A 25,558-nucleotide genomic window follows, 5' to 3' on the forward strand; every position below is an offset into this window, starting at 1 on the left:
ATTTCAAAAAGTATATCTTACACTCATTATTTCCTTATGACTAACGGAAGAAGAAGTAACCTTAGGAGACCAAACTTCCTAACGCTACTGTTTTATGCAATAGCCAAGGCATCATTTTGCAGTTCCTGACTGAGTTGAGTCTGCAAATTAGACAATTTCTCTTTGAGCATTGCCACCCCCATTATGACAATGTTTTCAGGTCTTAATTGGCCAGCAGCTTCAACGTTGAAGAAAAATTTGTTCGGTTTCAATTCCCAGTTGTATGAAGCTTCATCTATAATATTTCAAATAAAAGAATGGGTACGTCTTAAAGGGAATTTAGTATTAGCTTTGTGAATACTTTTTTTGGTAAGTAACCTGAACAATAATACTAATTTGGCTCTTAAGAGAGAAAATATTACTTTTATCAATTCTTACATTGATCATCATCCAATTCACTATATTCACTTTTGGGCCACTCATCAGGTTTCGGATACAATGTGTGCCTCATGGCATTATCAGGATCATACTCAAAGGCAACTCCACAAGTGGGGTTCCATTTGGCATGCTCCTTGCCAAATCCCTTCTTTGCATAAGCACGTACTTTCAATTCCTGCCCTTTTCGCAATTTAACTATTAAAATCTCATCAGTTTCTCCATATTCAGCAGAATCATCATCCCTGTGCTTGGAAGTGGCTGGTATTACTCTAGGATCACTTGACTTAAGATCAGCAGTGGTGACATGCCGAGTTTGATCATCTGTGCATTTTACATCCAAAGTGAATTCTACGCTGCACTCTTGACAAAAGTCTGTGCAAATACAATCCTACAATGAACATACTTATGTAAAGGGTGTAAAGGCTCAGGCAAAGAAAATGTTAAATATTAAAAGTCTTCTTGGAGGGCAATGGAGTAGCAGGACCCTCTATACTTACTCGAGGATATTGCAAACGTTGAACTACATCATCAGAAATAAGGGGAATAAGTCCTATTCTGTGAGCTAAAAACTCATCACTCAATACTGTGGAATTTGCTTCGAGTTTCACCCAATCTATGGCTAAAGTGGGAGTTTCAGCAATTAAAACCCGTCTAATACTGTTGGCCACACTGAAATTATTCACTCATTGATTGGGTCCATAGAATACAGAGTAACAATAATGCTATTAGCATCCCATTAAAAAAAAATTATTTAGAAATGCTATAGTTTTTTGAGACACACTATATCCTTAAGAATATTTTTATGAGATGTTTTTCTTTCCTTTTGACTATCTCTAATCATTTTTAAGTAACGAAGCTGTTGTATTTTAAAGGGATATCCTGTACAGATTGGATAAACCATAATGATGAAATTGTAGAAAAATCGCTGTGGAAACACTGGCCAACATGTGCCCCAATATCTAAATTGATTAACCAGAGCCTCTGTATGAGAGTTTTAACAAAAATCATTGATGAAAACAATAATTTAATCTTAATAATTTAAGCTGGAAATTTATATCTAAACAGTGGATATGAAGTTGAAACATAAAGGGAATAAGAAAGAAACAAAGTTTGGGCCTTTTATTCTCTTATTTGTGCAATAAAGAGTGAAATACCTTAAATCAGTATCTTCAATGTAAAATTTTACATTTTCATCTGTGAGGTCTGTAATATGAACAGCGGGTTGGTTGGCGTACGGCATTTTTTCGCTCTTTCTACTTGTTTATAAAACAGTTGACTTCAATTTATAACAACTCTGATATATTAAATGGTTAAAATAAATTCAAATTATGAAGGTTATGAAGAAGGAACATACAAGAAACGGCACCAAACAAAACAAACTCAAATTCCTAACCTTATTTCTGATCCCACTGATCAATGTCAATTGATCAGTCAAAATTGATCTATCAAGATGGGTGGTGACTATGATGTCCCATAATCATATGTAAACAATTTGAATTATTGCTTTTAAAGATATATTTATGATTAGCAGGAAAATAGAATAGATTGAACGAAAAGTAATGGAAAATCAAGAACTTATTGCTGAAATTGAAAACGATGGTAAATATCCTATAATTTCTATGTTTTTCACTTCTCATTGATTTTAGCATTTTTCCCAGTAACTGATTACTAAATAACCCCCTCAATTAAACATTCTGCATTTCTGCCTTCTAGAATTCTTCCAGACCTACCTCTCAAGCAACTCCAAGACCCTGCTAAGCCAATCCTTAGCATTCACTGAGCAAATTAAGAGGTTAGGAGAGGGAATCGAAGTATTGAACAAGGAACTCCAGAAGCAGGTTCTGGAAAACCACCATGATTTACTGCAACAGGCTAACCATGCCAACAAGTTAGAAAATGTTTTAAACACTATGAATGTCCACATTCAAAATTTGTTTGCGAATGCTGAAAGATTGAAAGTGCAGGTGAGTTCATTGCATTGGTAAAACTCTGTGTGGCCTCAATCCCGTAAACGTCGGCGATATATTTGTAGCATAGTTTGATAGCCTGATTTTTATCTGTACAGTTGGAAATGGCACTTTGTTGCTGGCTAATTTGATTATCCATTTGCAGAACCAAGAAGAGTATTTATAAACCACCACAATGTTGGGTTTACAAATACTTTTTAAATTCAAATTTGCCCAAAATACCCAAGACAAGTCCATTTTTCATAATTTCAGATAACTGTACCATATGATCAGCTAGAAATACATACAAAAGTGCTAGGTCGTCTGCATAGAGCAAGCCATATTCTTAGGCAAGTCAGTCGGGTGCAGCAACTTAGTAAAAGACTCTCAAACACCAACGATCCGATCCAAAAAGCGGCCTTGTTGCAAGAGTTAGGTACCATAGGAACATATATGTTTTGTAACATACTTACTTCCTTCAATTTAAGAGCAGCTTGCTGCAGATTCTGAATTAACTGATATCGACGCGGTGACGACGGAATTAAGAAATATCAGAATTCAGCAACAGAAAGTGGTTAAACTTGCCACTGGATCTTTAAATCAAGGGATTGTTAATGAGAATGTGATTCAAACTTCTACAGCACTACAAGTAAATAACCCATATACATTCCTCCTGATAGAGTGTTGTACATAAGAAGTATTTTCAGATATTCATCAACTTAGGTTTAATAAAACCAACTATAGAAAATTTAGTAAAACAAAACTTGGACGAGTGTCGTGAGGCTTTAAAACTAGCATTTGAGACCAGTAATATTGCACCTAACAAGTCAAAAGGAGGTCCAGGTCGAGTTCAGTTATCATCATCCCAGGGTTTTAGAGCCAAAATTTGGACTGAACTTGAAAGGAGCTTTTCTGAGGATATCCATGCAATTTGTAAACAAGTACAACTTTCCTGTGAGTTCTGGAAGATTGGAGATTATATAACACCACTTTTTAGATAAAATTCCTACAAACTATTTTAAATGAACTTCATATTCAAAGCATTGATAAAAACTTGGCGGCCCAGTTCTGGTTTCAACTTGGGGCCCTGATTCAAGACGTCATAAATCAGTCTACCTTAGCTGTGGTGCAAACCTTGGAGGAAGACTATCCAAAACTGTTGAAAAACTATTATGAGATGGTCAAAAAATTGAACTATGACCAATTCCAATTTGAGTGAGCTTTGTTCTCTTTACTTAAGAATGTTCCTTAAATTTAATTTACAGTCGTGGTGTTTTGAAGAAGTTAGAGAATTCTTATTTGTCCAGTTCCCTTACTAAAATATTAGACCCTGTTCAATGCATGTTCCGATTAGAAAATAATGTTCCAAGTCATGATGAAATTGATTCGTTAATACGGGTTCTTACAAGGTGAGAATGCCTACAAATAGAACATTAATGGACAATATTACATAGATAATTGTCCGTAGCGAGTTAAGCGTGGCCTTAGTGGAAGAGCACTTGAATGAACAAGTGGCCAAAAACGTGGGGAAATGCGTCAAAATGTTCGCTGTAAAGACTGAGCAGCAAATCAGTACTGGCCCCGAGGCTGCGCAAGTTTTAGGTAAGATGAAAGAAGACACTTGTACGTCGAAACTGTCAGAAAATTAACATACCTTGCACGTGGAAACCTCAAGTCTTGATTTGCTAGGTCTACCAGGTCAAATCGCGACTTCTACGAAACATAAGTAGTTTATTATTACCTATTTTAAATTGCTTTTTTTAGCCGGAGCACCAAATGCTGGACAACAAAAAAACGTGCAATATGCAAACGTCCTCCATTACTTGCAAACTCAAATTCGAAGAATGCTAAACAATATGAAAGAAAGTTTATCTGAGTCCGTTATCAATGTAATTGAGGAGAGTTTAAACAGCCTCAATAGTCTGACTGGAGCGATTATCCATCCGCTTACAGGTAAAATAACAGTTAATTGATTATCAATTTCTTCTAATATTTTAAATTTTACTTGTAGTGTCAATAAATTCGGTGATAGAAACGATTATAATAACAATGCACGTGGAGCCTGACTGGACAAAACTGCCAGTTTCTGTAAACAAGAATATTTCTTGTAGCCCTTACATGAGAGAGTTGGTTCAGTTCATCGACAGGGTTTACAACACGTATTTAAGTGGGTTTCAGAATAAGGAAGTCCTCTCGGAAAAGTAAGAACAAAATTAAAAAGAGACAGGGCGTGATCAAAGAATTAAGGGATAATTCCTTTTTTATAATAGATGTAACGAAATAGCCTTAAGATGCATTGAACTTCTGGTCCGCCATTCTTCAATTTTAAGGCCGGTCACACAGGGCGGCCGTCTGCGTTTGCAAGCTGATTACCAACAAATGGAAGACAATTTAAAAATCATTTCCCCACAGTTAGCTACCCTGGGTCGACCTTATAGGTTGTTAAAATCCATGGCTTCGCTAATAGCCCAGACGCCTGAGGAAATAGTCACAGGACAGGCACTGGGGAGCTCAGTTCCTCACAGTACAATTTTACTGATGCTGTTCTCGTTTGCTGGCCACGATTTAGCGAGTCCTCATCAAAATACAGGCAGGTTATATTAATTCTTAGCAAAGTCAATAATTTTTAACAATTATAAAGGTGAATTTAAATGAAAAATAATCTTGAAGGCGAGTATCCTTTCAACTAGATTGAAGACCAAATTTGATAATTAATTAAACCATTGTTTACCTTTTAGGTTGGTCGTTACCAAAACTGTCTGCTTGGCTTGATGAACATCCAAATGAAACGGAGAGAATCGACTTAGTAGCGGGTGCAGTGCAAAAGTACGAGAGCATAGTGAGGCTTATGAATTCCACCAACTACGACCCAGTTTATCCTCTTATTTCGAAACTGTTAGAAGTAGCCGTTAAAGAATTATCATAGTGATGATTTAAGTTTGTATGAAAAAAATATGTCTTGTTCTTTTAGGAGGTCCCTATCGTTACTAGTTGTTATATGCCCATGAATGAATGATGATGAATGAAAAGAAATAGTCTAAAAATTAACAGTTTTGCAAAACGTTAAAACTGAATTTTTAATCTTTTTAAGCACATGATTGCTCCAATGATTTGACACGTAGGTCATTTAGTCATGATTCTATACATTTTGGTGAACTTAAATTTTGCCTATCTGTTAAATTAAAGGTATATTACTTGCAATAAGCCGGTATATATTTTCCACTCGCTAACAACTATCAATATAGCAATATTTCAATAGAATATATTGTAAATCAACAATAAATTAGCGTAGTACTATTTGGGTTTCATATGTTATAATTCAATCTTTGGGATTTTTAAAGCTTAAGCATACTTATTGCACGAATATGTCTTTTTGTAATTTCCTTTAATCTTAATTATGTTACTGCTGGCCTTCATGGAGATTTTCCAGGGTGCTTTGCACCTCTGCCTCTAGTTCGTCACTACACAAAACCTCATAAGAAGTTGTACCTCCTAAGCACAATTTGGCAAAAATGCGCTTTGATGATTCCCAGCAGAGTATGTTTTGTTTTATTGCGTCAACAAGTACTTTGGCGTTGGGGAATATTGTCGCCAGTATCCTGAAAAAAAATCGGTTACCCACACCAAGTTATTTGTAAATCAACAAGAATTTTTTAAAATCGCCTTTTTTTACCTAAATATGCTTATACAACACTGTGTCAAAAACTCCAACTGATGATCCGGAATTGAAGCCTTATGCCTGTCCATCATATTAGCAGGCTCTTTGCCCATTTTCTTTTCTAAGTCTCCCTGCGCGAAGAACTCAGCATAAATCAACTGTGCAACCTTTTTTGTTTCTGTCCAGTCTTTGGTTTGGTCTGACAAATCGGCACAGGTCATTAATAAACTTGCCAGGTAATATCTATGTTCTGGGTTGGTTTTATTGAAGCCTTCCTAAAAATTGATTATTATCAAAATCAATATAACATTGCAATTATTATATAAAAAATCAATATAACTTTAGGATAAGTATCTTTCTATATAGGATGTTTCTTAATGCGGCAGAAATGTAAAGAAATTCCTTTGATCCGGACTTGAATTATTTTGCGATTTTGACTCAGCTGTGATAAAGAGTCTTTTCATATAGTGCAAAATAAAGGAAATTGTTGTTACATTATTAATCCGCCTTATATAGTTGTATATAGAGGACCCTTATTTACGCATGTTTAGGAAACACCCCATAAGCTTACTTGCGCCATGGTAAGCTGCCTAGAATGTATTTTATAATGGGCAGCCAGATCCGTAGCTAAAATCATGTCTTTGATCAGATCCAAACACTTGATGTAATCGTCCTTAGATAGACACTCCAGAAAGTTACATCCCTGAAAAGACATTCCTAAAGACCAATTTAACAATCCCAATTAAATAATTAGACGATACATCAGCTAGTTTAGTTGTTTTAATTCAATAAGATGCAGATTCACGTCTTACCTCAGTGTTGAGGGTACAGATAGTCTGTGATAAGTGGTGTCTCTCCATCACAGACCCTTCACTTGAATATAAGCTAGCTAAGACACTATTGGACTGTTGCTGAAAAGAGTTTGTGGTGCCTCGATGGTCGATATCATGGCACAGACACGACGTGAAATAGGCCAAAGCTTCTAATTGCCTAAAAATATGGAATTCAACGTTAAGTCCGTATCTTGAATAATCAAGGCATTAAATGCTTACGTAAAATATCCCCTCTCTACAAGCTGGAAATTCTTCAAAGCTAAATAAGCAAAATGCGCCACGGAAAAACCATGTGACCAATTATGATAAGGAACATCTCGATATCCTTTCTTCACGTATAATATAAACCGTGCCAAGGAATCAATTTTAATGTGGAATGTATCAATAAATCCCAAGTCTTTCATCATTTTCATTGCGAAACACGGAGTTTCTTTCAACAATATTTTGCGAGGAGTGAAGCTGAACAGAGAGTAAACCGGAACCTCATGTTCACTTGGACACATGGTAAGGTCTAAAACATCTTGAGGGCTCACCTGAAAAGAAACGTTTAAATTATACAATTATTAAAAATAAATTTCTGCAAATCTCTAACAATTTAAACAATTAAATCGTGTGTGATTGAAAGTTACTTGGTCCCCAATTTCAGCCGGGCTATAAATCGCCCTCTTTGTCAGTTCCAACCTCCATTGGGGAGTGTGAGAACTACTGCTTTAGGACATTTTCTTACCTGCATATGGTACATCATAAGCTCATTAGACAATCTACTTCTCGCTTGGGCATCTTGAATTTTCTTATAAACCAGACTATGCATTATCGATATGCCACAGTAGATGCTAAAAGCGTTGGCCACTTGCTCATCGAAATAGTCAAAATGCCCTCCGATTTTGTTGCAGAGTTGGGCCACGCCCACAATATTGTCTTCATCTCTGATGGGGAAACACAGGATGTTTCTGGTTTTGAAACCGGTTGCCTCGTCCATGCCTTTATAGAAGAGAGGATGCTTGTAGGCGTCTTTAATATTGAGTATTTCCCCACTTGCTGCTACATGCCCTAAATAAAGCAAAGTCTCTTTTCGTAACTAGAATTCACACGTTTACGTTCCTTAATACATACTGAATAAAATCACAACTGCAATCGGTTATCACCTGCCCCCGGACTAATAACGTAGGGTGCGATAATGTTTATTTACTTAACAAGTGAGGAATGTGACACTAACGCGCGCTTGTAAGAAAATGATTTTATAAAAAGAAGTTTTAAATGGCTACGAATGTAAATTGAAAGTATAATAAAAACTTTGCCTGCAATTCCTTGGTCTGCAGCAATCCTGACTTCAGTACTTCTTTCCTCCGGGCTGACCCCATCAAAAACTTTGGCTACCAAATGCATGTGGTCTGGGTCCAATAAAAATAAGGAACACCTTTCTGCATTAGTCAATCTTCGTGCTTCAGACATGATTTCTTTCAGCAGGTCACTCAAATCCCCTAGAAATAGATTCTCAAATTTGAAATCTTACTTTCTTAAGAACACTGAAAAATTTACCAAGACGTGAAAACAGTTTTCTAGCAACTAGAAGTAAATTTTGACATTCTGCTTTAAGTCGCCTTTCATTTTCGCACTCTCTAGTGCTAAGAAACAAAGGCATGCAGTATCTAAAGGTCTCGCTGATTAATTTTGATATGTATGTACTGTCCTTTGATGGTGTTACTACACAGATTAAGTACACTGGATAGGATGAGGCTTCCTCATCTACAAAGAAATTTCCATGATATTTGTCCTTCTCAAATTAATATTATAACAGACCTTTTTGTTGGCCAGCTAAAACTGGCACAATGACTACTTCCTCAGTACCATCGGGAACAATTTCTCTAATTAGGAACTGGATTTTAGGATCCAGTGCACTTGAGACCGTTAAAGTGCTGGTCTGAAATTGTAGGATTTTGTTGAAAATATCTTCACACAGCACAACCCTTAAGTCTTCGATAAGAATTTGTTCTTGGATCACCTGCACTGTAGCTTCTTCAGAAATGCTGTGCAAATTTATTATAAATACGAATTTTGCTTCACATTCTATTTTCAGCTGGAAGGAGAAGATTCAAGTTATTTGATAATAATCAAGTTCTCCAGAATTTATCAAAATTATAGTTCAATATGCAAATTTAATGCAGGATAGAAAATTTTAGAGCTATCTATCATTGGGATTTTTGAAATGGTGCTATACTTACAATAAACAGTATCTACAGAGAGTTATGAACATTTTGCAAAACTATTAAAAATTTAGTAAATAGAGGTTACTGGGTTATGTGGAAAATTATCAACCCAGACAATATGCAAATGCCCCTAGGCCTCCTCTCTCTTCAACTTAATTCTGACAAAACATTAATGTTACTGTCTCTCTGTAATATGTACTAAGACAATACTTAGTGTAATTATCCAAATTTTGAATAGTTTGCACCAGTGCAAATTAAGCTGAAAAAGACCAAGAGTACATGCAGTGCATGACAGCCTTTTCAATTTAAGTTGGAATGAAATGGAAATCAAAATGAAATGAAATTCCTTTACTTAACAGAGAAATAGGCAATCAGAACCTCAACTTTTAACTAAGTGTTAGTACTCACATATTTATTAAGTTTTGCTTCGAGCTTTTTAGTGGATTTATCAATTAAATCCTCCACTAAATTCAATAATTTTCCAGGATTAGAAACCTCAATTTTTGATATAGATACCTCCTCTGAAGGTAAACCATCCTTGTCCCCTCCAGTTTTCCTGCAGTAAGGTGGAGTAACAAACAATTCTGGATCTGGTTCTGAACACTCTAGTTGAGCCATGATCGGCAAATATGAAGGAGTTATAGATATATTTTTTTAATCACAGGGAATTTTAATAATCCGATTTAAGTAACTTGTAGATTAGATAAACCAAATTGATAGTTTAATATGAAAAGTGTCATGGTGATGTCACATAATCATTTACTGAATGGCTCAGTTTGCTTTATATGACGAGGTTTATTATTGCATTAAATTAATTAAAGCCATAAACGTGACAAACTGCCCTTTCAACCAAATTAGCTGTACTCCAATCAAATATTTGAGTTCCTGAGTAAACATTTTTGGCTTAGCCTTATCGGTATGTACCTGACACCCGAAGAGGAACAACACAGTCGTTAATTGTACAAATATCACTTAATGTGAAGGTAATATCTATATTGTTCCACTTGAAATGCATTTTTATTTTATTTATTTTGCGTTTATGTATGTAATATTTTACAAAAATTGATTTTAGCTATGTAAACAATAACAATAACTTCTAACATAGATTTAATACATGACTTCAACAGTCATAAGTGACAAATGAGATGACATCTGACATTGAACGCGAGGTGCACCCTGCGTTCGGTTTTATGCTCGCAGAGTAAGTCAAAGCAGTGATCAGGTTATCATTGAATGTTTGCAGCAAGAACGAATGCCGCCAAGCTGTTTGCTAAATGCCTTTAAATAGTGTTGCCCAGGTAAAAAGTTTTTGCAGCAAAGTCCTCTATTGGCCTCTTGCCGAAACTGTAATCCTCTAGAGCATGACAACAGAGAGCAGTACGGCGGCCATCTATGGTTAATTGGAAGCAGAGTGGTTTTAAAAGAATAAATTTAATTCGCCATATTTAAATAAAAAATATTTTATTATTATTATAATTCGCTGTACTTTGCTTTAGTACGCCAAGATACATTCGACACGTCAAACATTTTTTTTGGAACTGAAGACTGTGAATACAAGGCGGCCAAGGCAGAGGCAAACCCTACAGATACGCATACACTTTCCGGGCAATTACGGAGTAAGGCAGCTATAAATCCACTTGCAAAGCAGTCTCCCGCTCCACTAACATTAACAAAATCCTTCCTCTCTTCGATGGGATAGTAACGTACAGATATTTTATTGCTTGACCACTTGAGTGGGGAGTCTTCGGCCTGACCTCTTCTTGCCAGAATGATACCACTAGGACCCAGCGTTACTAGAACATTATCGATGAAATGGGCCAACTTCAGAGCGACTTCGGCCACTTTCTCAATATCATTTGAAGACAACTCAAAGGCGGGGATATTCAACTGCCTCGATATTTCTTGCAGTTCTCCCAAGTTCGGCGTTATCAACTTAATAACCTTCCAATTCTTAGTAGTAAACGGTTTTCTTGCGGTAATTATGTCGGTGGGTTCGAAGAGTACTGAAACAAAAAATACTTTCAATCGAGCTTCTCTTGTTCCTTATTATTTTTTGGACATGAAACATAGAAATTGCGCTCAGGTTTAATTCCGGTCCTTGCAATTGATATGCGAAAAAGGTACTCATGACAGGTCCGTATTCCGACCATAACAGGATCGATGACCTCCAGATTATTGTTCTGTCCGACTCCAGACAGAACGATAACTCTAACCTTAATCTTTTGACAGTTCGCTGACAAATCTGATAGATTTACTTGTTCTGATTGTTTTTATTTTTATTTTCTCATTCTGAAAATAAAAATCAGAATTTTTGAATGCAAATAACAAAAATAACTCTAATCAGTATCAGTTTACCCAAATATTAAAAACCACCTACATCACCTATAAATTAATTGAATAGTGAGTGGACCCCATTCAATTCTTAATAGATACTACCACCACCTATCTGTATTTGCAGCCTCAGCCAACTCTCCAAAATGGGCATGAAAACGAAAACTGGAGTTGCTGCAATTGTAGTTACAGCGTCAGCTTTTTTATTCATTCTTTTAGCCTTTGTAACCCCTTACTGGCTTGTGAATGATGGCAAAATCGAAAATCCCAACTTTGAAAAGATAGGTGGGTGTACAAACAATTTATAGCTTAGATGTTGTCCATATGGATTCTTAAATTAGCCATACAGCCTTTCTTCCCATTAAACTGGTCTTAACAACTAAACAACCTATACTCAACAACATCGACCGTTTCTCAGCAATATCTTTTAGTTACTATTAAGACTTATATAATCAATCATATACCTTCATTTAGGTCTCTGGGAGGTCTGTCTCCGCAACTTTGAGGACTTCCGCCATCACTATGACTACAAATTCACAGGCTGTTGGTGGGTCTTCGAGGAAGAATACTACATCATAGATGACTTCCTTCTTCCAGGATTCTTTATTGTCACTCAATTTTTCTTCACATTGTGCATGACCCTAGTCTTAGTAGCTGCCTTTTTAACCTGGATGTATTGCTTCTGTAGCAGAGACCATGACAAATACATCCTCTTATTGTTAAGCAATGGCTCTAACCTAATTTTAGCAGGTATTTGCGGTCTAATAGCCGTACTTATCTTTGGCTTTAATGGAGATAATAGGGATTGGATGCCTTATTGGCAGCACAATGACCTGAGCTGGTCCTTTGGATTTGCTTGTGTTGGGTCTTTGCTTTTATTGCCCGCAGGAGCATTGTTTCTTGTGGAGGCTCGTAGGGCCAAGTACAGGAGGTTGAGGGGTTCGGCTCCTCAGTCCCATTATAGTATAGATGTGAGCAAGCCTAGCAGCACTACACACACTGATATTTAACTTGGGTGATTTTAAAAGATGATAATTCATTTAGCTCATCCACGTTACCTGATATTTGTAGCTTTAGTCAAAAAATATTTTCCTTTTTGTCATAAGATTGTATAATGCATTTGGAAAGTCAACTAGCTCTCTGTGTGTTTGTTTATTTGTATGCAGAACGTCAATTAAGATATCCAGGATCCACTCCATTAAACCAAGTCACACATTAAACATTTCGAAATTTTTGGAAAATGTTAAAAAAAGGAAGGAAGTTCCTTTTTGCCAATTTTCAAATTTGAATCGCAGATATCGCGGGAATACGTGGACAAATTGCCTTAAAAAATAGCTCAAATTAATCGTTTTGATGCCTTCTATGACCTTTCACAAACTGCATGGAATCAGAAAGATAGGAAGAGCTGAAATATATATAAGGTGTTCTTTTAACGCAGTGGAATGTTCCAGACCTAACGTTAAAAAGTTCATTTTAACTACCACAAATACAGAAGTTGTAAGGGCGAACTACCTCTTATTAGAGATCTGGCTATAGATTTTTCTGAGAACTACTGATAGCGTAGCAATTAGCACCCCTCGTGTATGTATTAAGCTTGTAGGTACATGTATATTAGTTTTTACAGTATGTTAGATAGCAATATGTAAAAACTTAATTATATTAGATCTGCTTAACCATTGCCTGTTGTAACCTGAGAGATATTAGACAACCATTGTGTTGCCTATCATCTGTTGGGCTACAATGCTTTAACTTAGTCGCTTTCCGTCCATATACGTATATATTAAATATAAGTCGCTTTTAATACTGTTTAAGGCGTTTTTGTACTCACTTTGCAGCATATACTCATGCAATATACATACTAAAACAATGTAGGTATTTGTAATAAATTTTAGCGTTTTTTAATGGTTTAATGGTGTGAATTGTTTTACCCAGTTTCAAGAGTTCAAGTACTCTACGTCTATTGTTCGGAAACCTTGAAATATGTGCTCAATTTGAAAAAAAAATTAGGAGGAAGAATTTATCTAACGACAAAACAGATACACTGCGCAAAAAAGTCATCACCCTTAGAAATCGCAGAAAATGTTCTTGATTTGGTCATCTCTCGATGATGGTGTGTTTTCGTTAATAAGTGAAGTGATCACTTGATTGCCAGAATGGTTTTCATTTTCAGGATAGAAAAAGGATGGTGATGCGATACGGGGCCGTCCTTAATAAATGTAATTTCTGCCCCCAAGAAAGACAGCCGACCAAAAAAGACCCCCCCCCCCCCCCCATAAGGCCGGCGCTAATACGGTGATACTTTTCTGAGCAGTGTAATAATTTGTATTATTTTTTATTATTTAATTTTTCATTATGTTATTATTTGAATTTGCATGGTAAGTAAAAAGGTGGCCATCACTTTTGCTACCGTTACGTCCCTCGTTTAACAAGTTTTTAATGCGGAATTGTTCCACCAAGCTTTTGCGTTAAAAGCAATTTGTTAAATTCGCAGGCATCTAGCACTCCTGATTTGATTTACTTATAAAAATATCCTTGAAGCTCTGAACTAGGATTATTATTATTGTACATCTAATATGCATACCGCATGCATCATGTATACTATGTATGAAGAAAATAATTGACTTTTTATGTGCGTTTCGCAATAACGAACTACTAAATGCCAATAAAAAGCTGCCTGCGCATCTAGCAATGGTCAAAGGTATAAGAAATAATCAATATTTCTTTAACAAAAAGGAATATTGATCATGAAATAGGTCAATGAGATTACAGGTTGCATGTTATGGCGTCCGCGTTGGATTGGTCATTGTAAACCAACGTGAAATAAAGTGTGTAGCATAGAATAGCTATCAGAGACGGACTAGGCGTAGGTCTGGTAGATACATGGTGTGAAATGCTTAATATTTTAATTTATCATTAATTCCACAAGTTTTATCTCAATAAGGAAACCACGGGACTATTCATCTCAAACCCAACTCCTTTTTCATCAACACAAACCAGAGCATGGGGATCTAGAAAATCGTCGTAAGCATCCTCTACTTATCGCATTCGCCATGCTTTTCCTTTTTTGCGACAATGCCAGCAAGTGAACTTCATTTGACTTCTCAATCATTACCCTAAAGTCCCAGCCACTGCCACGCTATTTGGCTCTTGTGAAATGCTCCAGTACGGTCCTGTCTAAGGTAGACTGGGTCGTTGGTTGGGTCATTAATGGGTCTGCCTGGGCTTGTCGTAATCTACTCTGCAAGTCCGCGAGGAAGCAAAAGTTAAGTTTTGTTTTCGTTCAGTGTTTAGAGGCGTGGCCACGTGATGTCCACCGTTTTTACTTATTTTCCACGGTTTCCATTGCAAGGAGTGTTACTGTGATTCATCTATAATTAATCTATAAGTTAACAGTTGGTCTTCCGTTCGCTTCCAATTATTATCGGGCTTGGTGACTGGTTGTAGGCCATTGTGTGGTGTTTCGAGAAGATTTCGAATTTTTGCTGCTAAATGGTGGACCGTCGATACGAAGACCAGAGGGTAAAGGTTTAGATTGTATATTAAGTGCAATATTAGTGGGTAATGCAAGAACATATAAATGTTTAAATTGGAATCACTTTGCGGTATTAACTTATCTTTATTGTAAGTTTTCTGTGTTTCGTCTGTTTTTTCTTTGTCTCTTGTCCTGTCTGTTTTTGAGTGCTATAAATTGTTGCCAAATGATCAATGCATTTTCTACCAAATCATACCATAATATTGTGCCTTCAGCAGAATTATTCTACTTTTATAAAAAAAATACTTTTTTTGTAATACAGATTCAATCCAGATAAACATTAGGTAAAGATGAAATAAAAAATAAACGAAAGGATTAAAAAAATAAATGAAATGAATTAAACAAGAATTTAATTAAATTTTGTTTTAAATGTTGATTCCCTGTTAACTAAGCATTGTCTATGTGACATAAATCTAACCATCCATCCAATTAAAAAAAAAATAACAAAAAAAAGAAAATGACAAGAAAAAATAGAAAAGGATAAGAAAAAAAAAGAAAAAGAAAAAAATAAGAGTATCATTTATTGTTTGCGTCATTTACGGTTTTATGAGGTTGTTGCATATTATGATGTATATCAAGAAATAAGAAAAATGAACGAAAATTGTTGATACTATTCTGAAACGGAGCGCATATCCACATTACGCCATGAATCAGAAAAATGTTTGTTTTATAAATCGAAAAATCGAAGAACCGCCTTTCAGAAGCATTTTCGCTTTCTTTAACAACTAACTGTTAATAACATCAGAAGGAAGTTTTACGGCCCTACTTAACTTCCAAAGAACCTCATAAACACATCGAACACCTAAAAGAATGCGAAATGCTATTTGAGACCCCGTGCCCACGGGTTTTAATGAAGAGTTAGCGTGTTGAAGCTTCAAAATAGGAGGGTTATTTGTATAGCAGATTCTTATCTAAACCCGCAATTATTCGCAATAAATTTTTATCGACATCATTGGTAAATTGATAACTTTGAAACGAGAGCTGTAATAGATAGTTCCTTTAATTGGGAGATCTATGACCTGTCGAATTATCTTAACATTACTTGCATTACCCATAATCAAACTGCTAGCAGTGTGATCATGAGCTAAGAATCAAACCCTGATTTATGCAGTTATGCGACAAATATTCACTTATTTCAGATGAAGAAACGCACTTTGGCTGGTAACGTAGCCATAGGCTTCGTCCTGATGACCTTTGTCCTCATCGCGGTCGCCTTCTCCACCCCCAGCTGGCTGGTGTCCGATTACCGAATCACTGGGGCCAGACTGGACAGATTCGGTCTATGGACACATTGCTTCAGATCTCTCCCCGATCCCGTTGATGTCAATCAAAGGAGATTTTTCGTCGGCTGCCGATGGATCTACGACCCGTTCACTACGGGGTACGATCAAATCAAAGGATTCTTGGTTCCGCCCTTCTTGGTGGCCACCCAGTTTTTCTTCACAATTTGCTTCATTGGAGCGTTGCTCAGCGCCATTTTAACACTTTTATATTTCTTGTGTTGCGGGCCAGACATGAAGCAGTATGTCACTCTGATCAAATTGAATGCCTGGATTCTCTTGGTGGGTGGCCTGGCGGGCGGGATAGCAGTTATAGTATTCGCCTGTTGCGCTAACAGGAGCCATTGGATGCCGGGACACGACAACAACTTCTTCGGCTGGTCTTTTGCATTGGGATGCATAGGGACGGTCGCCGCTTTGGTGGCGTCTACGCTCTTCTTCGTGGAAGGGTACGTTCAAGACAGCAAGCGAAAGCAGCTGAAGGACTCTCAAATGAGGTTTGAAATGGAGCATGACAAAATCTAGAACCGGAGCGAGAATTTACGTGGTGGTTTGAAAGCAATCGAGTTTGGTTTTTGGTCTAAGTGGATACCCAGGGTGAAACTGCGTTATTTGTTAGTGAAACCAATCTCCTGCTTATGCAGGGTGGTCATTTCTGGAGCTTAACCGCGGGGATCTCTGCGATCATAATGGATACGAGGTCGGTTGAATTGGGGTAAATATGCGAAATTTGGAGTTGCCGTTTAAAAATATGGTAAATTCCGATTATTTTAAAGAAACTGATTTTTTTTAAGAAAAAATCAATTTAACCGACCTCCTACCTATTTTATTTACCAAGATCCTCATAGCCCAGGCACGGACATTTTGCATTAGCGTGTTTTTACCTTTTTATAATGTTTTTGATATTTATATAGTTTTAAAGTCATAATTATTATAAGAGGTTCGTCATAAAATTAATAAAAAGTCCAGTATTACTAGAAATATTCGGGTATTAATCCTTCACTGTGTGAATATAGATAGGTATAAGTATCTGGTTCGTAATATAAGCAGTAATAAATTTGTAAATTTCGTATTGTCGTGATTAAAATACTTCGGAATACAAAGATCATCGTTTATGAAAGGCCTTTGGTCAATTAGTCCGGCATAATTGCCGGGGTCAGTGCATAAGACGACCATAGGCAGAGCGCGGAGATATGATTCATAATGTGTTTTCCTACAATAACATTATTGTCGTGCGCATAATATTGATCATTTGAATAACTATTCATTATTTGGAATTGCTAATCTCATGTTCAGCCATCAAAGAGACGCTGTAATGTAAACGAGTACAATACAATTGTGTTAAACGATGTATTACGCCATTTAATACAACATGTATTTAACCCCTTCGCGGTGTTCCTTGAGCTTTAATGCTCCTTGTGCGTTAAACGATTAATTTTCCGCATCACCTGTAGTCTAAAAACTAAAACAGCCTTCTGTTAATTGAATTAGGGTACGGTTCTGCATCGTCCGGTGTATCATAATCTTCAAGGTCAGGTTAACTTAACTATCTAACTTCAAGGTAACTTAATAATAACTTATTCAAACATCCTGTATTCTATAAGTACAGTGAAATTATTTCTTTTAGGAAGGAAATAGCGGATTTTAACATGAAATAATATTCAAGGTGTCCCATTTAATATATCGAGGTTGCTACTATTTCTTTTATCATTGTACAATATTGAGTGCTACACGGTAAAAAAAAAAATAAAAGATTCAGGTGAACTTGACTTGTACTAAAACCTCTGAAAATTGACGATTTACTTGCCTCCGTCGTCCCTTCTTGGCCCTCGGTATAAAGCCCCTTAAAAGATGAATGATCTGGTTGTCTCTGTTATTGGTACGAAGTTGCAGGTATCTTTTCTTCACTGCATTTCTCATCTCGATATTAATGAGCTAATTGCGTGGGGGCATTAATGAAAGTATAACAGAAGTTACTCATCAAATTAAAAACACGCAGTTAATGAGTATAATCATGACTAATTATTGAAATTGAAACGTTAGTGAAAGTATCAAAAATGGCGTTCGCGTGATGTTTTATTGTTCTCATGGTCTTCCTCGCAAATGATTGTTATACCTCAAGAAGGTACAAGTGACACCATCTATCGACTGGCTTAGAATGCAGGTTTTAAATAAATTTAATCTGCCCAAAACCCTCCGAGGAGCAATTTTAAGTCGGAAAATCAAAAACTATAGTAGAATTTTATTCACTAATACGCTATAGTCGTTTATGCCAATGTTTTTGGAACACTCTGTAGAACCTTCAACCAGTAAACGTCAAACTTCAAACTTCGTTTGTTTTAATCCTTCAACCTGCATCTAATGTAAACAAATTAAATAATAAATTATCGTTTAATGTTGATAATATTTTAAACTCTTAAAGAAGTATATTGAAATTGTAAAAAAGAAATAAATAAAAAAATAAGAAGTAATTTGAGAGTGGAGAAACCTCAGAAAAAATGAGCAGTTCTGAGTTTGAGAAAAATAACTATCCAAAAGCCTCTAGTAGGTATGCGAATTCAGGGGAATTCTAGTAATTAATTGATATTTGGGCTTTATAGAGTACCTGTTCAATGGAGCACTTCTCACCTACATAGCTGGGCTGTTACTAATGGTAGCATTTTGCAGGTAACAATTTGCTGTTTATCTTAAGCCTCCGTTGCACTTATAATTCATCAATGATTTTCTTCAATGGTTGGTTAGCTTATTTAGCAAACTTATGATTTCCAGTCCATATTGGGTGAAGTCATACGATGATACTTTCTCAAAGTTTAAAAACATGGGCCTTTGGGAATATTGTTTCCACAACTTCCGCTACCCATACAATCAATTTGATCATCCCTTTGAAGGGTGTCACCATGTGTTCAGCCAGGAATATTATGTGATTAGGGAATGGCTATTACCACCATGGCTTATGGCAGTGCAGGCTTTTGTTACAATGTCATTTTTGTTGAGTTTTGGTTCACAAATCCTAATGGCCATGCAGCTTTGCAGATGGCCACTGGAGTTCATATTGAGATATGAGTGGATTCTTTCTGCAATTGATTTTGTGTGTGTTGTAACAACAAGTAAGTATCATGGCATTATTTAGAAATATGCAATTAAAAGACACTCATCAAGGGTCCAAAATACACCAAATACTTCTCTAACAAGTACTAAATGCTTCTAAAGAGATTCAAAATAAAGCAAAATTGTTTCTTTAATTCACTATGAACTCAAATACTTTTAATTCACCGTGTATATGACTGGATTTTTGTATTTTTCAGCTGTATTTATGTTTTTTGCCATCACCATCTTTGGAGGATCACATGCACGAAGGGACTGGCTAATGTATCCAAACTTCAATTATCTATGCTGGTCATACGGATTAGCTTGTTTATCATTTTTCTTTCATGGCTTTGGAGCCATTTGCCTATATAAAGAATGCAGGCTGAGTTACAATCGCAGACGAGAGTCTAAGAACCTTGTAATGCAGATGCAACCTAATCCACAACACCATTTAGGTTGGAATATTCACGGTTATTAGTCGGATAATTTCATCTTAATTTGCAGCAGTATACGCCCTTTAGAAGATATATCTAAACGTTGAAAATGTGGGCATAATATTAGCTTTTCTTATCAATGATGTTCAAATCTGTATTCATTATTTTGCTTCTAGTTGTGTCGGTACTTACGCCTTCGAATTGTACTCTTCATGTATGTGTCTCTAAATCGCTATCTAATAATTAATATTTAATTGCACCTGGCAAAAACAATTTGAAGTATTTTTTTATGTATTTTAAAGACACTAAGCTATTCATGAGGATATATGTAACGGTGGCCTTAATCGCCTTATCTTGATATTGTCACATTACTTATGGCGCATTCCTTTAGTATTTTTATTATAGAATCTCATTAGCAACTTGTGACTGAATAAGTAAGCGTCAAATTATTACTAATTTGCTGTCAACTTTAAGTGCACACTAATTTCCATAGATACCATAGTTGAAATAGAGTATTGCTGCGATTCTTGATTTTAATGCAAACTAGCTTGTTGTTAAAGTTAACAGTATATTAATAACTTGACCCTAAAGTAGGTGTTTGAATGGTATCAAAATGAATCAAAATTCCCTCCATATATGTAGTCTAATCTTAAGGTTTGTAGAAATTATTCTTTGTTATGTTTAGAATAACTACTATTTTTGCTATGTAGAATAAGGTATATTTCATATGGTTTGTTAACTGTAAAGTGTCGTTAGATTTAGAAGTACTTAGGATCATTGGCTCCACCTCTCGCTAAATTTACGTTAAGAGAAACCTGAAAATCTCCAAGTAAAATACTCACCAAAGTCTTTACAGCCCCATTTGCACAGCTTAAATTTAAGGTAAAGGGGACCTTAAGTTTCCCATTTATTATACATTGCTGCCAGACACATTTACCACTTCGGCGACAATATTGTCCGCCTATAAAATCAAGCTAAATTTTAAGAGAGAGGCGTACGAATGCCTTTGAATAATTTTTCTATTATGAATTTTTGTATTGAAATTGCACTAATAAACTTAACAATGTCAGTTTGAATTTTATTGTTGAACTGCCGCATGCCTTTGTTATCACTTTGGGCTTCCTAATTTAGGACACCTTGTATAGAAATTCCTCACTGACATATTGTACGATTTCCGTATGGAAACGGGTTTATGAATGTTTTACTTACATATTAAGGAGCAATTTGTACAATGTATGCATGAAGGCTACTAACCTGGGATTTTATATTTTTGGGCTAAGCTTAAGGTTCGTTCCATCGCAGCTACAGAAATATTTCCATCCATTATTATAAGCGGCGCCAGTTTGATCACTTCCTCGAAGGTCTGAATCTGAAAATTACCGCAACAAGAAATTCATTAATTTATATTAATGAAATTGTTATTATCGAAACTTGAATAATCTGTTCCCATTTTTCAAATTGATTATTTGAGACTCGACAACTTTCTGGTCTTAGTAAGAAAAATGATAAAATTTTTATTATTTTTCAGTAAAATGCAAAAACATTTCTACAATAGTAAATGTAAAATTGTAAGATTTTGTGTCTCTTAGCGTTGCGGGAACAACTGAAGTATTGCTAAAGAGGTCTACAATGATTTCAATGTGTGCAAAAGCTTCTTACCATTTCAGCAGATATCCTGTCGTGTATACGCATATCTCCCATAAGAAATGAACAATCCCCTTTGTTATCCAGGATAACAATGCACTGAGCAGTGTTATCTCCTGGCAACGTTGCGAGACAATGTTGGGACTGTTCGGGAATTTGTTTTTTCAGAATGCGCCCTGAAACAACAGCGAAATTTACATTTATGTTATGTCAGTCCTAAAATAATTACAGAACGAAACAATTCGTCGACTAATTGTGGAAAAATCCACGATGTAAACGCGGTCAATATTATAATAACTTAAGTCTGATGAAGGTGATTGTGGCGCCCTCAGGAAGAACCATTAAGCTTTGAGTCATATTTATCGTTGTTTAGATTTGTCTCAAATAATTTCAAGATTTTAGGAGTGATGTAGGTATGACAATTTAAACTTTCTCTTAAATGCTATGCTCAGTCTTAACGATATACACGTACTAATTTCCCAAAAGCATCGTTTTCGAATCGCAGGATGTTTCTTGGTGGTTGCTAGTCCAGGTTACTTGACTAACTTATTGATGCGTTTTTGTGAAATATTATATAATCTTAGAAGGGATTTAAGGCATTTTTAGTTCTTTGTAATGTATTATAATATGATCTAATTGTTAACTATAAATAGGGCGTGTACTGAAGACAGTAACTTTGCCAAAAAGTATCGCATGGCTCTTTCTTCCAGAATTTAGATTCTTAACAACAGCTTAATTTATATTTATTTTCGGGCAGTCCCAAAAAAACGCCGAATAAGTCAAACTATCGACGAATAGTGAAACTGTCAACGATGTAAACCCGGTCAGTAGCATAATAACTTAAGCTTGATTGTGGCGCCCTCAGGAAGAACTATTAAGTTTTCGGTCATATTTATGGTCGCTCCGGTTCGTCTTGTATATTTTCAACTAAAAACTAAAAAAAGGTTTGTGTATCTTTCTGATTAAATTCATGTCTCTCACGTCGGAAATTTATGGTGTAGCTGATTACCGGTAAATACACGACACCCTGCAAAAAAGATTGGCGTCATCTTTTTACGAAGCGTACCTCAGGTAAGTTTAAGTCCTGATTTTTTGCGGGAACGTTGTAAATTTCTATAACGAACGACATTAATCTCACCTTGGTAATCGTCACCTACTGCCGATATAAAATGCGAAGGGCACCCTAATTTGGCAAGGGCCTCACATATATTGCGACCAACCCCTCCGGAGCTGTAATCAAAGTGGCCCACGTGAATCCGGCCATCTAACTGAAAAAGAAAAAGGGACATAAATAAGGAGGTTTATAAGATTACGAGAATCGCAGGGATGAATTCGGAATTTAGATCGCCCGGTGGATACATTCTCTTTGAAATATTCTGGAAATGGGAAGTGTACCTTGGTGCGGGGAATTTAACATAAATGGACCTTGATAACGAGTGGTTTGGTCAATGCAGTGGCCCATATAATTTATGTTCGACTGGAAATATTAATCCGGTGTGGTTTAATTGTGGCACATCTCATCCAGAGAAAACCGCCATAATTGAAAAAGTTCTATTTTTAGAATAGAGAAATTCAATCTCGATGGAAACTATTTATATTGGTTCTAACGCTAATCGTATTTATCGAGCAATTTGAGCTGACAGCTGATGACACCGTGTGACACTAATCCGATTTATCAAGTAATTCGAGCTGACAGCTGATGACACTCTGTGACATTAATCCGATTTATCAAGTAATTTGAGCTGACAGCTGATGACACTCTGTGACAATAATCCCATTTCTTGAGTAATTTAAGCTGACGTCTTATGACACATTTCTACGTGCAATTTTTATTTATACAGAGTTTCCCACGTTTTGTGATTGCGAATGGTGATTGTCTGGAAAAAGATACAACATACGTCCTATTTGTTTTGGCTGGTATAACGCCTGAAAAGAATTTAAATCGAAATGGGATGTACTGAGACGCGACAGCCTTATTGAGCTGATCCAGTTAAAAACGCCGGAGGATCCATTCTATGCGACCCTAGACGCCTCCTTTTTTTGTCATTTATTCTTGATCGAAACTCCAACCTGGAAGAATGAAGGCAATCACAAATTCGGATAACGTCTCACATATAAACTGCACGTTGACAAGACATTTCGTAAGCAATACCAGGAATCGACATAAAAATTTCTAAAGCCCCATAATGATGGTGGGAACGAGCCCAAATCTAATAACATCATCCTGATTGGTCTTTATTTCCACTAGGGCTTTTCATGAAATTGTCGATCGAATCATTTAACGAGCCATAAAAATGCCACTAGAGGCCTCAAAAACTTTTCCATTTAATGAGCAATAGTGAGACATTAATTTGATTATTAAAATCTAAAAGTAAATTCAGGCTTCTCTGGCGATGAGAACTTATTTCTAAGGGTGTGTCTGGGCACCCAAATAAAACTAAAGTTCGCAAGACTACGTGATCACTTCGCTCTGGCGGAGATTCCACCTAATCGGACTGTCGCTGTTAAATTTGGGCTTCTCGGGGTTTCGAGGCTGATTCAAATCCGTAAAAATTGGAAAAAGGGAAAGATTAATACCTGTCTCAAAAAGTTTAAGAAAAAAGGAGTTTGAGCAAAAGAGATCGATTTTCGGGCGGATTCAAAGGAGACTATACAAGAATACAAGAAATAGTCGTATATTATTTTCATCGGTTTGGGCGGTTTCGTGAGAATATAAAACATTCTCGGTTGGGAGAAAACGAGAATATAAGCTCCATGGAAATAAATGCCATTAAATATGTGCCCCTTTGAACAATGGAGTAATCGGGGAGACAAAACGTAAGCGAATTAGAGATGTCCCACATTTGGTGCTCTTTCGCAGTGAATGATTTTTTCAGGATTTGATAAGAATAACCTGAACTAACGGCGAATTTGCCTTCCAAAAAGTGGAGACTGAGTGAGGCAATATGGCCGATATGTTAACGTAATAAAACAAAAGCAGTGAAAAAAGTAGGCCAAAAAAAGAAAATGAAAAAAAGGAAAATATACGAAAGAAGAAAATAACCTCAATATTAGGCCTGAATTCACGGAAAAATTGGAAGGTGAAAAAACTAAAAAACCTAATCGAAGTCGATCGAAGTAACCAAAGCAAAAAAACACCAGTCCTCCTCAAAACATCATTTAATACAGCTGAAGGCCTCCCCCTCTCAAGTTGATGTTAAGACCTGTCTGCTTGAGTCACTGGAAATAATTTCCACATTTTCAACATACTTTGAGTGCGACCGGAGGAAAAAGGCTCCGTGGTAGGGGCGACCGGCGTCCCACCCTGTGTCGAGGCGCCGCGACGTCGACGCCGCCAGTCCGACGATGCACGTCGAAAATAATACGTCGACGTGTTGTTTTTGGGCGAAGAACGTCGAAATTTAACGCCCCCGTCATGCGATAAGCATGCGATGAGCATGCGATACCGGTACGATATGGATCGGGAAATACGGAAATGTGACGAATTTCTGGCTAGTACCTATAAGGGTACTGGTAGTTGGTGAACTCGCTCAGTTTCGTGCTCTTGTGCTTTTACGAAGTTTTTAAGTAGGTATCAGTGGACAAGTTGGAAATTGCACATTTTGGGAGTTGAGCGACTGACAAAAGGTAGGAAGAGTGCTCTTTTATAGTCTTTTTAGAGCATTGTCATCTTAATCTTAAAAACATTTTTCGGAGTAATCAGGGAACTATTTACAACTGTTTCGTTATTTCATCGTTTCTATGTAAATCTTACTTCTGTTATAAAGTTATGACTCAGCATTCTACAGTTAGGAGTGTCAAGAAGGTCAATTTGGTGACTGTTAGTTACTGAGAATATCAGTACCTGATATTTTTAAACAAATACTGGGTGTCCATTTTTGGAGCTCAACCATGAGGAATTTGGTATCGTCCTACGTGGTATATCGACCTATGAGGTCGGGTATAGCACATATTCTATATACCTCATATTTTATGGTTACTAAGATAGCCACGCGCGAGCTCCAGAAGGGGACACCCTGTAGATGCAGCTCACTTCTCGTTCTTATTAATTATTAATACATTGGAAAATAGTTAAACCGAAAACAATAAGAAATTTTGAGAACAAAGATGCATAATACAAACGCGGAGGAAATTGGAAGTCGCAAAGAAAAGAATAATTTCCAGGAAGGAGAAGGTTCTGAATTCTTAA

The 25,558-nt window shown here is 36.3% G+C and overlaps 8 protein-coding genes across 10 annotated transcripts in view; 5 read left to right on the plus strand and 3 right to left on the minus strand.

Moving 5' to 3' along the window:
- Positions 1–38: 38 nt before the first annotated feature.
- RpII33 (RNA polymerase III subunit RpII33) lies at positions 39–1,741 on the minus strand. The gene is made up of 4 exons (XM_066402704.1): positions 1,572–1,741; positions 915–1,086; positions 418–805; positions 39–274 (listed from the first exon to the last, which is right to left on the minus strand). The coding sequence occupies exons 1-4, from the start codon at positions 1,655–1,657 to the stop codon at positions 93–95; spliced, it is 828 nt and encodes a 275-aa protein (XP_066258801.1). The 5' UTR covers positions 1,658–1,741; the 3' UTR covers positions 39–92.
- Positions 1,742–1,878: 137 nt separating this feature from the next.
- fws (four way stop) lies at positions 1,879–5,540 on the plus strand. Its single transcript, XM_066405726.1, has 12 exons — positions 1,879–2,016; positions 2,131–2,381; positions 2,637–2,799; positions 2,852–3,012; positions 3,071–3,304; positions 3,361–3,578; positions 3,629–3,772; positions 3,832–3,965; positions 4,128–4,316; positions 4,375–4,564; positions 4,634–4,953; positions 5,102–5,540. Exons 1-12 carry the CDS (start codon positions 1,977–1,979, stop codon positions 5,287–5,289), a joined length of 2,232 nt encoding a protein of 743 aa, XP_066261823.1. The 5' UTR covers positions 1,879–1,976; the 3' UTR covers positions 5,290–5,540.
- Positions 5,541–5,609: 69 nt separating this feature from the next.
- LOC136419432 (cGMP-dependent 3',5'-cyclic phosphodiesterase-like) lies at positions 5,610–10,178 on the minus strand. 2 transcript variants are annotated; one of them, XM_066405724.1, is made up of 11 exons: positions 9,986–10,178; positions 9,470–9,666; positions 8,655–8,931; positions 8,394–8,600; positions 8,153–8,335; positions 7,582–7,904; positions 7,074–7,387; positions 6,834–7,011; positions 6,593–6,724; positions 6,037–6,296; positions 5,610–5,962 (listed from the first exon to the last, which is right to left on the minus strand). In XM_066405724.1, exons 1-11 carry the CDS (start codon positions 10,074–10,076, stop codon positions 5,764–5,766), a joined length of 2,361 nt encoding a protein of 786 aa, XP_066261821.1. In that variant the 5' UTR covers positions 10,077–10,178; the 3' UTR covers positions 5,610–5,763. The 2 variants fall into 2 exon arrangements, with proteins under 2 accessions (XP_066261821.1, XP_066261822.1); XM_066405725.1 differs by having other exon boundaries at positions 9,470–10,129.
- A 333-nt stretch (positions 10,179–10,511) lies between these two features.
- Positions 10,512–25,558, minus strand: part of LOC136416794 (uncharacterized) — a 111,441-nt gene continuing 96,394 nt past the window's right edge. The window contains exons 8-11 of the mRNA XM_066402153.1: positions 22,508–22,637; positions 21,385–21,545; positions 20,980–21,094; positions 10,512–11,064 (exon numbers count right to left, since the gene is read on the minus strand). Of these exons, the coding sequence (XP_066258250.1) occupies positions 10,532–11,064; positions 20,980–21,094; positions 21,385–21,545; positions 22,508–22,637 (939 nt within the window). The 3' untranslated portion in view covers positions 10,512–10,531. The remainder of the gene's footprint in view (positions 11,065–20,979; positions 21,095–21,384; positions 21,546–22,507; positions 22,638–25,558) is intronic.
- Positions 11,315–13,294, plus strand: kune (kune-kune). The gene is made up of 3 exons (XM_066402264.1): positions 11,315–11,461; positions 11,520–11,677; positions 11,867–13,294. Exons 2-3 carry the CDS (start codon positions 11,539–11,541, stop codon positions 12,400–12,402), a joined length of 675 nt encoding a protein of 224 aa, XP_066258361.1. The 5' UTR covers positions 11,315–11,461; positions 11,520–11,538; the 3' UTR covers positions 12,403–13,294.
- sinu (sinuous) lies at positions 14,573–17,262 on the plus strand. The gene is made up of 2 exons (XM_066402250.1): positions 14,573–14,911; positions 16,064–17,262. Exons 1-2 carry the CDS (start codon positions 14,882–14,884, stop codon positions 16,727–16,729), a joined length of 696 nt encoding a protein of 231 aa, XP_066258347.1. The 5' UTR covers positions 14,573–14,881; the 3' UTR covers positions 16,730–17,262.
- Positions 18,589–20,715, plus strand: pck (Claudin superfamily protein pickel). Its single transcript, XM_066402238.1, has 4 exons — positions 18,589–18,748; positions 18,805–18,871; positions 18,974–19,311; positions 19,510–20,715. The coding sequence occupies exons 1-4, from the start codon at positions 18,703–18,705 to the stop codon at positions 19,767–19,769; spliced, it is 711 nt and encodes a 236-aa protein (XP_066258335.1). The 5' UTR covers positions 18,589–18,702; the 3' UTR covers positions 19,770–20,715.
- The window catches only part of LOC136416825 (CD63 antigen-like), a 74,539-nt gene continuing 73,610 nt past the window's right edge, over positions 24,630–25,558 (plus strand). For both annotated transcript variants that reach the window (XM_066402194.1, XM_066402201.1), the window contains exon 1: positions 24,630–24,996. The gene's annotated coding sequence lies outside the window, so the exon portion shown is untranslated. The remainder of the gene's footprint in view (positions 24,997–25,558) is intronic.

Source organism: Euwallacea similis, chromosome 2 (genome assembly GCF_039881205.1).
Source record: "Euwallacea similis isolate ESF13 chromosome 2, ESF131.1, whole genome shotgun sequence".
NCBI lineage: Eukaryota > Metazoa > Arthropoda > Insecta > Coleoptera > Curculionidae > Euwallacea > Euwallacea similis.